The 15,966-nt window shown below is 37.9% G+C and overlaps 1 protein-coding gene across 36 annotated transcripts in view; it reads left to right on the forward strand.

The window, feature by feature from the left end:
- Nucleotides 1–15,966, forward strand: part of DOCK3 (dedicator of cytokinesis 3) — a 718,052-nt gene that overhangs the window by 276,374 nt on the left and 425,712 nt on the right. For 19 of the 36 annotated variants that reach the window (XM_035275648.3, XM_035275652.3, XM_035275649.3 and 16 more), the window contains 2 exons: nt 11,793–11,834; nt 14,092–14,188. In XM_035275648.3, the coding sequence (XP_035131539.2) occupies nt 11,793–11,834; nt 14,092–14,188 (139 nt within the window). The remainder of the gene's footprint in view (nt 1–11,792; nt 11,835–14,091; nt 14,189–15,966) is intronic. The other 17 variants (XM_078351019.1, XM_008981729.5, XM_002758394.5 and 14 more) reach the window with 1 other exon arrangement.

The raw sequence follows: 15,966 nt of genomic DNA on the forward strand, positions 1-15,966 counted from the left end.
AGAGGCTGGTGCCGGAACTGGCTGAACAGTTTACCCACCCCTAGCAGGGAATATATCACACCCAGGGGCTTCTGTAGATCTAACTATTTTTTCATTACATCTAGCAGGTGTATCCTCTATTCTAGGGGCTATTAACTTTATTACAATTATTAACATAAAACCCCCAGCCATGACCCAATATCAAACTCCCTTATTCGTATGATCTGTCCTAATTACAGCAGTCCTTCTTCTACTCTCCCTCCCAGTTATAGCTGCCGGAATTACTGTATTACTAACTGATCATAATCTTAACACCACTTCTTCGACCCCTCTGGTGGCTGTGACCCCATTCTGTATCAACACCTATTCTCATTTTTTAGTCACCCTGAAGTATATATTCTTATTCTACCGGGTTTCAGAATAATTTCACTTATTTTAACATATTACTCTAACAAAAAAGAACCATTTGGATATATGGGTATAGTCTGAGCTATGATATCTATTGGCTTCCTAGGATTTATCATATGGGCCCATCATATATTCACAGTACCAATAGATGTAGACACTCGCACATATTTCACATCAGCTACTATGATTATCGCAATCCCTTCTGGAGTAAAAGTCTTTAGCTGATTAGCTACGCTACATGGCGGCAATATTAAATGATCTTCCACAATACTATGGGCCTTAGGCTTTATTTTTCTTTTCACTGTAGGCAGATTAACAGGAATTGTACTAGCCAACTCATCATTTGACATTGTATTACATGATACATATTATGTAGTAGCCCACTTTTCATTACGTATTATCTATAGGGGCAGTATTTGCTATTATAGGGGCCTTTATTCACTGATTTCCACTATTATCAGGCTATACGCTTGATCAAACCTATGCTAAAGTTCATTTTACCATTATGTTTGTAGGTGTAAACCTAACTTTCTTTCCACAGCATTTTCTTGGTCTATCTGGAATACCTCGACGATACTCAGATTACCCTGATGCATACACTACATGAAATATCATCTCATCTGTAGGCTCATTCATTTTACTAACAGCAGTTATTCTAATGATTTTTATAATTTGAGAAGCCTTTTCCTCAAAGCGAAAAGTCTTGATCATTGAACAACTATCTACCAATCTGGAATGACTATATGGCTGCCCTCCTCCCTACCACACATTTGAAGAAGCTACTTATGTAAAAGCCCTAAATGGAAAAGGAAGGATTTGAACCCCCCAAAATTGGTTTCAAGCCAATCCAATAGACCCTATGACTTTTGCAATAAGATATTAGTAAGATAATTACATAACTTTGTCAAAGTTAAATCATAGACTAAGTATCTATATATCTTAATGGCAACACCAGCTCAATTAGGCTTACAAAACACCACATTCCCCATTATAGAAGAACTTATCGCCTTCCACGACCATGCTTTTATAATCATTTTCTTAATTAGCTCACTAGTTCTATATATCATTTCTCTAATACTTACTACAAAACTCACCCACACCAGTACCATGAAGGCTCAAGAAATCGAAATAATCTGAACCATCTTGCCTGCCATAATTCTCATAATTGCCCTCCCATCCCTACGTATTTTATATGTAACAGACGAATTTAATAAACCCTACTTAACCCTTTAAGCAATTGGTCACCAATGATACTGAAGCTATGAATACTCTGACTATGAAGACTTAGCATTTGACTCTTATATTATGCCAACATATTTCCTTGAGCCCAGAGAATTTTGACTCCTTGAAGTAGACAACCAAAAACTTTGCCCATAGAAGCAGATATTCGTATGCTAATTTCATCACAAGACGTCCTACACTCATGAGCTGTACCATCACTAGGTGTAAAAACAGATGCAATCCCCGGACGTTTGAATCAAGCCATACTATCCTCCATACGACCAGGTCTATTTTATGGACAATGCTCAGAAATTTGCGGATCTAATCACAGCTTTATTCCCATTGTCCTAGAATTCATTTTTTTCCAAGATTTTGAAGTATTGAGCCTCATACTTTTACATTGTATCACTGTAAAGCTAACTTAGCATTAACCTTGTAAGTTAAAGATTGAGAGAACCTCCTCTCTACAGTGAGTGCCTCAACTAAACATCTCACCATGACCAATGATGATTCTATCAATAGTTGTAACCTTATTTTATATTATCCAATTAAAAATATTGAATTTTACTTTCCACACTACCTCATTGCCAAAATTAACCAAAACACAAAAACATAAAACAACTTGAGAACTAAAATGAACCAAAATTTATTTGCCTCCTTCAGTATCCCCACAATCTTAGGAATTCTTTTTTGTAATGTTAATCATTATATTTCCTACTGTATTAATTACATCTTCTAACAACCTAATTAACAACCGACTTTCCTCTCTTCAACAATGACTAATTCAACTCTCACTAAAACAAATAATAATAACTCACACTACTAAGGGGAGAACTTGATTCCTCATGCTTCTAGCCCTAATTACTTTCATTGCCTTTAATAATCTTCTTGGACTTACACCCTATGCATTTACACCAACCACTCAATTATCAATAAATCTGGGTATAGCAATTCCTCTGTGAGCAGCAACTGTACTCATAGGACTATGATTTAAAACAAAATTATCTCTTGCCCACTTCCTACCGCAAGGAACACCTGTCCCACTTATTCCCATATTAATTTTTATTGAAACAATTAGCCTCTTCATTCAACCAGTAGCTTTAGCTGTACAATTAAAAGCTAACATCACAGCAGGTCACCTATTAATGCACTTACTCGGAGACACTACACTAACTCTCATATCCATCTATCTGTCCTCCTCCACAATTACTATCATCATTATTATCTTATTAATCACCCTAGAATTAGGTGTAGCTCTCATCCAAGCCTATTTATTCACACTTTTAATAAGCCTATACCTACACGATAACTCATAATGACACACCAAACTCATACTTATCACATAGTTAACCCAGGCCCTTGAGCATTAACAGGAGCCTTGTCAGCCTTTTTACTTACATCTGGCCTAGTTATATGACTCCACTTCTATTATACTCTCCTCCTTACTGCAGGGCTACTAGCTAGCACAATAACAATATTTCAGTGATGATGCAACGTAGTCCAAGAAGGCACATATCAAGGTTATCATACTACTCCTTTTCAAAAGGGCCTTCGATATGGGATAATCCTATTTATTATCTCAGAGATTTTCTTCTTTGCTGGTTTCTTCTGAGCATTTTATTCTAGCTTAGCCCCAACTCCACAAACAGGAGGACATTGATCCCCTGCAGGTATTTTTCCTCTTAACCCAATAGAAGTACTACTCCTAAATACAGCTGTACTACTTGCATCAGGAGTCACAATTACTTGAGCACACCACAGCCTAATAGAAGCTAATCGAGAAGAATCAGCTCAAGCACTATCCATAACTATTGCACTAGGAATCTACTTTACTTACCTACAAATATCAGAATACTCTGAAACCTCATTTACTATTTCCGACAGAATTTATGGGTCCACATTCTTTATAGCTACGGGCTTTCATGGCCTTCACATTATCATTGGAACTACTTTCCTCGCCACCTGTTATTTTCACCAACAACCATACCACTTTACATCCAACCACCTCTTTGGCTTTGAAGCCGCTGCTTGATACTGACATTTCACAGATGTGATATGACTATTTCTCTATATTTCTATCTATTGATGAGGATCCTACTCTTTTAGTATAAACAGTACTATTGACTTCCAATCAATAATACTCAATAAGCTTGAGAGAGAGAGTAATAAATCTAGCACTAACCCTAATAACTAATATCCTCCTGGCTTTACTTCTAATTACTATTACATTCTGACTCCCACAATTAAACACATACACAGAGAAACACAACCCCTATGAATGTGGATTTGACCCTACAACCTCCGCCCACCTACCTTTCTGTATAAAATTCTTCTTAATTGCCATTACATTCCTTCTGTTTGACCTAGAAATCGCCTTACTATTACCTCTACCATGGGCAACCCAAACAAATAACCTAATGCTAACAATCAACATGATTTTTGCCCTACTTATTATTCTAGTGTTAGGGTTAGCCTATGAATGGACTCAAAAAGGGTTAGACTGAGTTGAATTGGTATATAGTTTATTTAAAACAAATGATTTAGACTCATTAGATTATGAAAACTCATATTTACCAATAATGCCTTTCATTTATATCAATGTCACACTAGCATACTTCATATTATTATTAGGGTTACTACTTTACCAATCTCATCTAATGTGATTACTACTATGTTTGGAGGGCATAATATTATCACTATTCATTATAACCACACTAACAACTTTAAATATTCATTTAATATTAATATATATGATACCCATTATTCTTCTAGTGTTCACCGCATGCGAAGCTGCCGTTGGCCTAGCCCTATTAATTTTAATCTCTAACCTGTACGGCTTAGATTATGTACAAAACTTAAATCTACTTCAATGCTAAAAATTATTTTACCAACAATCATTTTAGGCACTAACGTAATACTATATACACTAATTATATAGGCTTGTTAGGGATAAGAGAAGTTATCCCTATTATATATATAGGGATAACTATATAATCTATCTATATATCTATATATATCTGTGAATATATTAGTATTCCTAGCACCACTACTACTGGCCAGTTCTGATTCAGCAGTTGTGGTCTCAGATCAGCCTTGGTGAGGGAAAGTTTATGGAGTTGAGCTTCTGCATAGCTGTTCTTTCTTTCACAGTGTTCTTTTCAGGATGGCTCGGAAAGTAAACAGATTGAATTTACAGGACACTGGTCCCCATATAGGGCCTAAGGAAAATGGGCTTCTTTTTGCAAGATAATTCACTCAGGTGAGGTAATCTTTGGGTTTGTAAGCAAGGCAAGGATACCCTCATCATTCAGGAAGAAGGGATTTTTTTTTCTGATTCCAAAGGGTGGTTTATTAGGGGTGGAGCTCAGACTTTCCTAAGTTATCCCATGTCTTTCTTCTTTATTCTGATATGTAGGTTACCGTTCTTTTTATGTCACTACCCTGCCTTTTATCTTAATTTTAATGAAAGGCCATTAATTCAACTGATCTGATAATTCAGCAATTCTCAGGATCAAAACTTGAGTTTGATTTTTGGCTATATGAGTGCTGAAGTTGAAGGAGAAAATGAATGAGCATCAGAAAAATGAGCATGAGCATCAGAAAAGTGAGGATTAAGCTTTTTCCAGTCCTGATTTTCTGATGAGATTATCCTTCCACATATTATTTTGTATATATCAAATTGTCTCATCCATATGTTAAAGTTGAATAAAAATATAGAGACAAATCTCAAAACAAAACGTTTCATTTGGAAGGTCAGGCATAGTTCCACACACCTATAATCTTGGCTCCTAGGGGGGCTGAGGCAGGAGGATTGCTTGAACCCAAGAGTTTGAGGCCGTAGTGTATTATGATCATGCCTGTGAATAACCACTGTATTCCAGCCTGGGAAACATAGCAAGACTTGCCTTTTTTAACACCAAAAAAAGTTTTATTTAGGAAAGCAAATTGCCATTCATCTTTTCAATGAAACATACCTTGACTACAATATTTGCTTCTGCCAGGCAGGGTAGTCTTCTGTGTCTCAAAAACAAAGGGAAGGTTGGGGTTTTATTAGGAAGATAAATGTTATGTATTGTCTTCAAAGAAAACTTACTAGGACTAGTGAAGTTTTTGGGAGCTGGCAAGCTCTGATTTGTGGGTGAGTGATGGCAATAGGTAAAACTGTTCTTAGAGTCACGGCAGTTCATTTCAGCAGCTACTAGGTTAAACTAGTCTTTTTTATTTTTTTTGAAACAAAGTCTCACTTTGTCACCCAGGCTGGAATTCAGTGGTACAATCTCGGCTCATTGCAACCTCTGCCTCCCAAGTTCAAGCAATTCTCCTGCCTCAGCCTCCCAAGTAGCTGATATTACAGGCACATACCACCATAGCTGGCTAATTTTTGTATTTTTAGTAGAGATGGGGTTTCACCATGTTGGCCAGGCTGGTCTTGAACTCCTGACCTCAGGTTATCCATCCCCCTCTGCCTCTCAAAGTTATAGCAGGCCATTTTGGCAGCTGGCTTGTGATATAATTCTTGGAAAGGTGCTTTGTGCCTGAGTGCTTCCCCCTCCCCGCTACCTGGTCTTTGACATTAGTTGAGTATGCCAAGATAATTTAAATAATGTAATTAATTTTTATTTATTTATTCTACATCTGCTAGATTTGTTTAACTCTTTGTTTGGATTAGAGTTAAAGGGAGAATCAGTAGATCACCAGTACTTGTAAGATTTCTTCCTTTTGAGCATTCAGGGCAAGTTACCCTTTTATGCCTAAGGGTTTTTTTTTTTTTTTAAAGTTTGCCTATTTATTTGTTCATCTGTTTATTCATTCTGTGACCTCATTCTTGGTCTATTTAGCAAAGCTTTTCTCAAACTCAATCTCACACTTTCATCTAGGATGGAGACAATATTAATATTAGACTCTGCTTCTAGTTATGCATATTATATTTATAAGTGTTATAGGAACCTTGATATTATCATAACCAGAGAGGGTTAGAGATCTTGGGCTTTAAAGTGGTTAAAGTGGGAATTGAAAAGGAATTAGCGTAGGTGCCTACTATAGCAAGATTGTGAGAATTATTTAGCATCAGCTGCCAAAGACCAATAGGAGAGATGTGAGCATCTTATGGACTATGGGGCGGAGGTTGTACAGCATTAGATGGCTGAGAGGAAGGAGAAACTCGGTGTCCTAAATTGTCACATTATGGCATGGAATGAAAAACAGGGATTTCCTGGGGTTACATTTTCTTGCCTTTGTTATACCGTTACCTTGTAACTGGTCTCCCTATTTTTATCCATGTTCCTCTGCAGTTTATAGCTCAATATAGTTTCCAGAGTTGTTCTTTAAAAATATGTTAGATCATGTTACTCCTCTGCTTAAAACCTTCCAGCGACTCCCATCTCACTCAGACCAAACACCAAAGTTCTTACAAAGGCTTGCAAGTTTTATGATGTGGCTTCCTGTCACCCTGTAATCTTCAGTGACACTGGTTTTTTTGCTTTTATTCAGTTATTTCAGGTATGCTCTTGTTTTAAGGCTTATGCTGTTTCTTAGGCTCGGGATACTGTGCCTGATTAGCTTTGTCACTTCCTTTAGGCCTTTTCTCAAATACTCTCAGTTTAACATACCTTGACTACAGTATTTACTTCTGCCTCCTTCCTTCCCTCTCACTAACTCAAAACTGGATGCTCCCATAGGTCAGTGGGCAATGGGGGATGAGGAAGGATTGGTTAATGGGTACTGAAATACAATTAAATAGAATAAGATCTAGTGGTTTGATAGCACAACAGGATGATTATAGTTAATAATAATTTATTATATATTTCAAAGTATACATTAGAAGAGAAGATTTAGAATGTTCTCAATTCAAAGAAATGATATTTGAGGTGATGGGTATTCCAATTACCAAGATTTTCTCATCATACATTATGTGCTTATATCAGAATATTACGTTTACCCCAAAATATGTATAACTATTATCTATCCATGAAAAATAAAAACAATAAAAAATTAAGTACTGCATGGGAAATTTTTAAAAAGACTGCTTGTCTTTGGAAATTGACTGTAGCTGCTATCAAGTTGTCATCTGTTCAGTCTTTGCTTCTTTAAGTCATTAGGTTTTTTTTCTGAGTCTGTGTTGAAAGGAGCTTAGGTCATAGCCCTCGAGATGCAGCAAGGTTGATAAATCAAGCATCCATCATTTTACACTCATATAATGGGAGACAGTCTGTCTCTACATTTCACCTAGGGGAATGGGATTATGAAGCAAAACAGCAGTGAAAAAAATATCCCACAATTGTCTGTAGCACTGCCATTTACTTCTTTTGGGATTCCTGTTAGCAGTAGATTAGAGTTTTTCCACCTATTTCCCATGTACTCTTAAGTACTCTTATATACTTTGGGTCTCTTTTTTTCCCTGATCTGCATTCTAGAGAGATTTCATCAGTACTGTCTTACAGCTGTTCTCTTTTGAATTCTTTCTAACACGTATCTTCTTTATTGAGGTTTTCTGTTTTCGCTGGCAATATTTTTATGTGATTTTATTGTGGTAAAATATGTAATATGAAGTTTACCATTTTAACTCTTTAAGTATACAACCGAGTGGCATCAGATAAAGTCATAGTGTTGTGCAGCCATCATCACAATTCATCTCCAGAACTTTTTCATTATCACCAAAAGAACCTCTGTCTCTTTAAATAGTTACTTCTTATTCTCCCTCTACCCAGCCCCTGGTCATCTCTATTCTACTTTCTGTCTCTGTGAATTTTCATATTCTAGGTACCTCATATAAATGGAATTATTTGTCTTTTTGTATCTGGCTTATTACACTAGCATAGTGCTTTCATGATTCATCCATGTTATATTATGTATTAGAATTTAATTCCTTTTTAAGGTTGAATAATATTCCATTGCACTTATACATACCACGTTTCATTTTTACATTCATCTATTGATGGACACTTGAGTGTTAATGCTTTTTATTTGCTAGTTTCCTAGTTGATGCTGTTGTATATCATTAGTTCTTGTTTTATTTGTGCTTGGTTTTATTTCATACTTTTTCCTTTCTGAATTCGAAGTGATTCTTTCATTCCTCTGAGTATCCTAAACATGTAACAATGTTTATCTGGCCATTTCATAAAGATAATTTTATCTGAAAAGGATTTGCAGATCCTCCTCAATGTATGATGGTTTGCCTGAAGATTTTTTGACTTTACAGTGGTGCAAAAGTGATGTGCATTCAGTAGAAAGCATACTTAGGGTACCTGTACAACAACCATTATGTTTTTCACTGTCAGTACAGTGTGCAACAAGTTATTTGAAATGTTTAACAATTTCTTATAAAATAGGCTTTTTGTTAGATGGTTCTGCCAAATAATAGGGTAACATTGTTTGTTACTCACTGTGTAGCACGTTTAAGGGAGGATAGGCTAAGCTAGTGGATGTTCGAAAGGTTAGGTGAATTAAATCCATCTTTGACTTCATGATATTTTCAGCTTACAAATGGTTTCAAAGGATGTAATCCCATTGTAAGTCGACCACCATTTGTGTTATTTTTAAGCCTTTGAACATTAGAGTCTTCATGCGTTGCAGAATTTTGGTTTTAGAAATGGAAGATTTTGTTTCCCCTCTCCATCTCTCTCTCTCAGCATATCTGTCTAGTGCTTGAGCAGTTACTGCTATCTGTCTCCTAACCTCCAGTATAGAACCAGGTTCTTCAACAGTATTTTAGAGCTTCCTTCCAACAGTGACATTGGGGCTGTGGTAGATTCTGACCCTTGGCTGAAGTGGAGAGGGGGCTGCTTGAGGTCCAATCTTTTTAGTCTTGCAGCTTGTTAAAAACCATAGTTTCAAGTGAGATTTAATAGCAGTTGTTGTGCCCTATGTTGGCCTTCTTTTGAGAAACTTCAGCCAGTGAATCTGACCTTGGTTCCCATCTCATTTTGAGTACTTTGTTGTCATTGTCATCCCTCTAATTTTAAGTTCCTAGTCATCGGTGCTGGCTTTTGACTCCAGAGTCTAGAAGACCTGTGATTTCACCCTGGTTCACTGTTGTTGTTTTTTTTGTTGTTGTTATTGTTCTGTTGCTGCTATGCTGAGATGTTTATTTTATTTTGGAGCTCAAAAATATTTATATTTTACCTATAATTGCTGTGTTTTGGGAGCTGAGGAAATATATTAAAATAAGAACTTATTGAGCTATTTTGATAAGATGTCTGAAAAATATTTAAAGTATTATATAAAATCTAGCTGATTTTGACATTTTATTCTAGAAACTCTGCTTAATCGTAAGCAATGAAAATGAAAGACTAGGAATCAACAATAGCTACCATTTATTAAATATCCTCTATACTAACCATTTTGACACTTCACACTTAATACACTTTGGTATTCCAGGTTTATGGTGGAATTATCCACTTATTTCCAATGAGGAAGGTAAGGCTTTGAGAGTTCAAATACCTTTACCAAAGTAGCCTAGCTAGGAAGTGGGGAAACTAGCATTTGAGGCGAAATTATTGTAAGTCTTTTGTTTTAGAACCTTAAAATAGGAACAATCTAAGTTTTTCATAGATCTTAATGATTAAAGTAGCTGAAGACCTAATAGATGAAACTTCAAGGAAATTATATTTTACTTTGTCTTGTGTATTATTTCTGCATTAATCTTACTAAAACACAACACTCCTTTAACGTCACTCATGTTTCCTTATTTCCATAGTGTCAAGTTCAAAAATCTCACATCCTTGCACTGAGTGCAGAGAGGTCCAGACCCACAGCCCTGACTTGGGCAGCTGCAGCCTTTTTGGTGCAGGGCTCCTGCCTACTCCCAGTCACCAAGAGCACAGGGAGGCCCAGGTCCACAGCCCTGGCTTGGGCGACTGCAGCCATGTCCAGGACGGTGGAGCTGTTGCCTGCTCCTGGCTGGTGGAATATGCAGCCCCAGCCGCATTCCCTCACTGCTTGGGGCAGAGGTCCTTGCTAAGCCCAGGCCATTTTTTTAGGGCAGGGTCCCTTGGTGGCTCCAGCACTCATCAGGGGTGGCCCAGAACTCCCCCTCACCGGGCTTGGGGGTCTGCCCAGAGTGGGCACCTCTGGGAGTGGATTGCAGGCCTGGAGCCAGCCATTGGGAGTAATACTGTGGTATCCATATGGGGCAGACCCTGGGGATGTGACCCTGGGCGGGCCTGTGCAGCAAGCCTCATTCTGAGGTGCAGGAACCCAGTGCTTTCTGTGGGGTGGGCATGGCGACCGCATTGCTGGCTGGTCCCTGAAGTGAGCACCACTCACTTCCTGTCCCTGGCCCCCAAAGCATGGCCCCAGCACTGCCTCCTCCCTTCGCCCTCCCTGCAGCAGTGGCAGGAGAGAGCAGTGATATGGGGACAGTCTGGAGCCGCAGATACTCCAGGCCTTGGGATGGGTCCCGCGCGGCTGTGTAAGGCTGAGGGCAGTGTAGTCGGCTGCCTCCTTGAGGTAGGGCACAGGAGACTCACCACAGCTATTGCTGATCCTGTAGCCACTCCTGCCACCACCGTTTATGCCTCCCACTGCAGACGGCCTGCTGCTGCCATTACTAGCATGAATTCTCTGTATTATGCCTTGCTCATTATTTTCTCTCTATACCACTGTTTATAGCACAGTACAGTGTTTAGGGCTCTCTCTCCACCTCCTTGCCTTTCAGAAACAACCTCTTTTAGGAACTTAACTTTCTTTATGAATTTTTATCTGACTGCAACAGTTTACAGTGAACCTCCTTCTTGAGAACATTAGATGTTATAGTTGATGTCACACATTTAGCACCTGTTTGTGCTGTAGTAATTATGACTTTCTTCTCAGATATGACATTTATCACATTTATTACTGGCATATTTTTTTCATCTGAGATCAGTATGACCTATTTCAAAAAATTAAAGTAAATGAAACCATACTTATTTTTCTACTCCCAATCTTCCCAAATACTCAGCCATGCTTATCACCACAATATTTGGGGTGGGGTGAGAAAAGTGAGTCTCTTGGGCAGTGTCCTACATAGTTGGTGGAGCTGGGTGCCTAATCATTGTGCTTTCACTTTCCACTGTGAGAGAAAGCTGCAGCGTTAGATTATTTCTCTTGTTGAGCTTTGCTGCCTTGTGGGAGGAGTGTTGCAGGTAAAATGAAATTTACTTCTTACCCTATTCACTGCGTCTGTTCTGGATTTTTTGCCTCCATAGTGTGCTGAAACTTTTCTGCTGGATTCCTAGACTCTCACAAAGGTACTCTTGTCCATAAGTTGTCAAAATTTATGCTTCTTGGGGGCATATGACAGTAGAAGGCACCTCTTCTTCCATCTTGCTGGTATTACCTTTGCCACATTTTACTCTTAACAGGCCCTTGATGAAAGCTTTTATTTTAATGAGCTTATAAATTTGATTTATATAGATAATACCATGGCATTATTTCAAAGTGACTTTTTGTAATCTCCTGGAGTAAGTCACACAAAATTAGAACACAGTAAAACCATAAGGCATAATCAGATAACATATACTCTTTGATGCTCAGTATTAATGCACTGAGACATCTTTGAACACAGTGGTACTTTGTCAGCTTATCTTCTTATGGAAAGAAATAATGTTTGATGCTAATTTTGTGGAATACATTTTCCTGGACTTTTTTTTTTCAGATGGATTATACTCTCCTTGGCTAATAAATGGGTACAAGTATCCTCAATTTATCAGTATATTAAATCTTGGGTCATAGAAAGTATTTTATTAACCCTCAACATTAGTATAGTCATTATAGGAATATTATAAAGTTAGTTTCCCTGCTTTCAATAACTTTTCATTCAGGTTACTTTTGTTAAGATTTGGAATTTTTACTGTCTTTTGAAAAGGTCCCAGTCATATCAACTTTTGTTCATCTTGGATTTGTGAAATTATTTCCCAACTCACTGACATCTTGCATACTTTGCCCATTTTCAGGTGGCATTATAACTGGTCTTCTTTCTACCCACACATACTTTTCATGTCATGATTTTTTTGCATGTATTGGACCTTGACATTTCTTCAGAGAAGAGTTCATTGATCTTCTCATTATAAATTGTGTCCAGCTAAAATCTTTCATCTTATTTGTATTAGTCTGTTCTCATGCTTCTAATAAAGTCATATATGAGACTGGCTAATTTACAAAGAAGAAGTTTAATGGACTCACAGTTCCATGTGGCTAGGCAGACCTCACAATCATGGCAGAAGGCAAAGGAGGAGCAAAATCACACCTTACATGGTGGCATATTTGAGAGCATGTGCAGGGGAACTCCTCTTTATAAAACCGTCAGATCTCGTGAGACTTATTCACTAAAATGAGAATAGCTCGGGAAAGACCTGCTCCCATGATTCAGTTATCTCCCACTGGATCTCTCCCACAACACATGGGAATTATGGAAGCCACAAATCAAGATGAGATTTGGGTGGGGACACAGCCAAATCATATCAGTACCTTTTCGTTTTCATTTTGGATTTATTGCTGTCCATGTCTGTTTGATTCCCTGTCCAGACCAAGAGCTTTTTGGAGATAGAAATCCTGTCCATTTTTATTCATTGATAAATTTTTGACAGTACAGGGACTGGTATTATAGTGGATGTTGCTTACGAAATATTCAGAGAGAATCCAAGCACCTGTTACCAGGTTCAGAATTCCTCTACCAGACTTAGTATTCCTCTACTGACATTACGTTGCAAGAAAATACAATACCAACATAAGGGAGTATGCATCAAATTTTTGAAAGTTTAATTGTCTGGGTTCCTCCCTGCCGCCACCCCCAACATTTTTCCAGATTTTTTTAACCAAGGGTATGAGCAAACTTTCATACAGAAAAATGTTAAAGGACATAATTTAAAAATTAATCTGAGTAAGACTTGGGTAGTATCATGGTTTTTTCTTGAAGGAAAAAAGCTTAGAGACTGTTCTTAAAAAGGTGTGTTTTCAGGATAGTATTTTTTTTTTTTTTGAGACAGAGTTTTGCTCTTGTTACCCAGGCTGGAGTGCAATGGTGCGATCTTGGCTCACCGCAACCTCTGCCTTCTGGGTTCAGACAATTCTCCTGCCTCAGCCTCCTGAGTAGCTGGGATTACAGGCACGCATCACCATGCCCAGCTAATTTTTGTATTTTTAGTAGAGACAGGGTTTCATGATGTTGACCAGGATGATCTCGATCTCTTGACCTCGTGATCCACCCGCCTCAGCCTCCCAAAGTGCTGGGATTACAGGCATGAGCTACCACGCCCAGCCAGGATAGTATTTATAAAAGTCAAATCGAGGACTTATATAGTAAAACCCAAATCTCTTTATCTTAATTAAGTTCACTTTTACTGTTGCAGTATATCATTATAAAAAGGTCTTTGATCAACTAGATACACTTCTTTTTTATTTGCATTAATTTAAAATTTGAGTTAAGCAAGTAGAAAAAGGAGGAGACAGTTTGCTGAGATTTTGTTTCAGAGATAATGTGGCTGTCTTTTGTGGTTCTGGTTCTAGGCAGTATGAAACTGTGGTTCCACTTGAAGATTCCATTGTGACTGAGGTTACAGCAACTCTACAAGAATGGGCAAGTTTGTGGAAACAGTTATATGTGGTAAGTAGTGGATTACTAGTTTATTGGAATTCATTAAAGTTTAGTGTGCCAAGTAAAAAAGTTAACCTAGCTGTATGCAGTGTTAGATTTCCAAATATTTATAGTTTATGAAATGTATGTTCTAAATATTTACTGAAGCATGGTAGACTGGGTTTTTGCAACCCCAAGAGAACGCATTATTATTTATATGCCTGTAGTTTCTCTGCTCCAAATTTACATAATACCAGGGATCTTAGCTCTCTTATTCATTGTTATGTCCCCAGATGCTTTCATAAAACAGATATTTACAGATCAAATGAACCAACTTGAGAATTACTTATTTTTACCTTTGTAAACCTAAATGCGGGTATAAAGGCCAATAAATTTTGTTAACAGTTTTTAATAGCTTCTAAGCTTCAAGGATATGTCATATCTGACACTTTGATGGGCCAACAAATTAACAGAAAATGTAATAAAATCCAGGCATGGTGACTCACATCAGTAATCCTATGGTTTGGAAAGCTGAGGCAGGAGGATTGCTTAAGGCCAGGAGTTTAAAACCTTCTTGGGGACTATAGCAAGACCTCTATCTCTACACAAAATTAAAAATTTAGTTGGGTGTGGTGGTGTGTACCTGTAGTCCTAGTTGCTAGGGAGACTAAGGAGTAAGACCCTGTCTCTTAAAAAGAAAAAAAAAGTGGCCCGGCATGGTGGCTTACACCTGTTATCCCAGCACTTTGGGAGGCCAAGGGGGGCAGATTGCCTGAGCTCAGGAGTGTATGACCAGTTTGGGCAACATGCTGAAAACCTGTCTCTACTAAAATACAAATAATAATAATAATAAAATTGCCAGGTGTAGTGGCATGCAACTGTAGTCCCAGCTACTCGGAAGGCTGAGACAGGAGAATTGCTTGAACTCAGGATGCGGAGGTGCAGTGAGCTCAGATTGTTCCACTGCACTCCAGCTTGGGTGGCAGAGTGAGACTCCACCTCAAAAAAGTAATAGAAACCTAATAAAAAACTAATAAAGTTTTTAGGAAATTTAGAAAATGGAGAGTAATAGGGTATAGAAATAATTATAATATGTACACTAAAAATAAGTGACAGGGTTTGGGCTCTGGACAAGATGGAGTAAACACATTTTATTTTACTACTTTTACTAATCACACCAAAAAGCCCTGGGTAAAACACATAATTCACCTACTGAAAAACTCTGGAAGTTAGAAAAAAGGGAGTAAATTGCCAAGGGATTTGGAGGCTCAAGGATCAAATGAATTCTCTCTCTCTTTTTTTCCTTTCTTTACCTTCATATATCCTGACCTGGTCTCTAGAGAAGCACACAACTTGGAAATGCCAGTGGGTAGAAACAAACAAACAAAGGCAAAGTAGTGCCAAGGAAAGCCTGTTCTCTGTAGCTGAAGGATAGCCCCAAAGGGAGAAACTTTTTTATTCCTACTTTACTGTTCTCTAAGAGAACAGCACAATTAAAAGCTGTATTTTTCTCCTAGCCTAATAGGCATTTCAGCAGTGGAATTCACAACCAATGCTATTTTAAACATACTTCCTCCCCATCCTACAGTAACAAGGGGATGCCCCTTTCCAGTGGAGCCTGTAGAATGAACTGGAAAAATGTTGGGGGTGGCAGGGAGGAACCCAGACAATTAAACTTTCACCCCCTATTATATAGTAATTAAGTGGTGTCCCACCTCAGTGGAATATGAAATAAGGAGGGGGTAACTTTCCATGGAGAAACCTGTGGTTGGAACTCTTGACTTCTACTCTTCTTTGTTGTGCTCTTC

The sequence above is a fragment of the Callithrix jacchus genome, chromosome 15 (genome assembly GCF_049354715.1).
Source record: "Callithrix jacchus isolate 240 chromosome 15, calJac240_pri, whole genome shotgun sequence".
In the NCBI taxonomy this organism is placed as follows: Eukaryota; Metazoa; Chordata; class Mammalia; order Primates; family Cebidae; genus Callithrix; species Callithrix jacchus.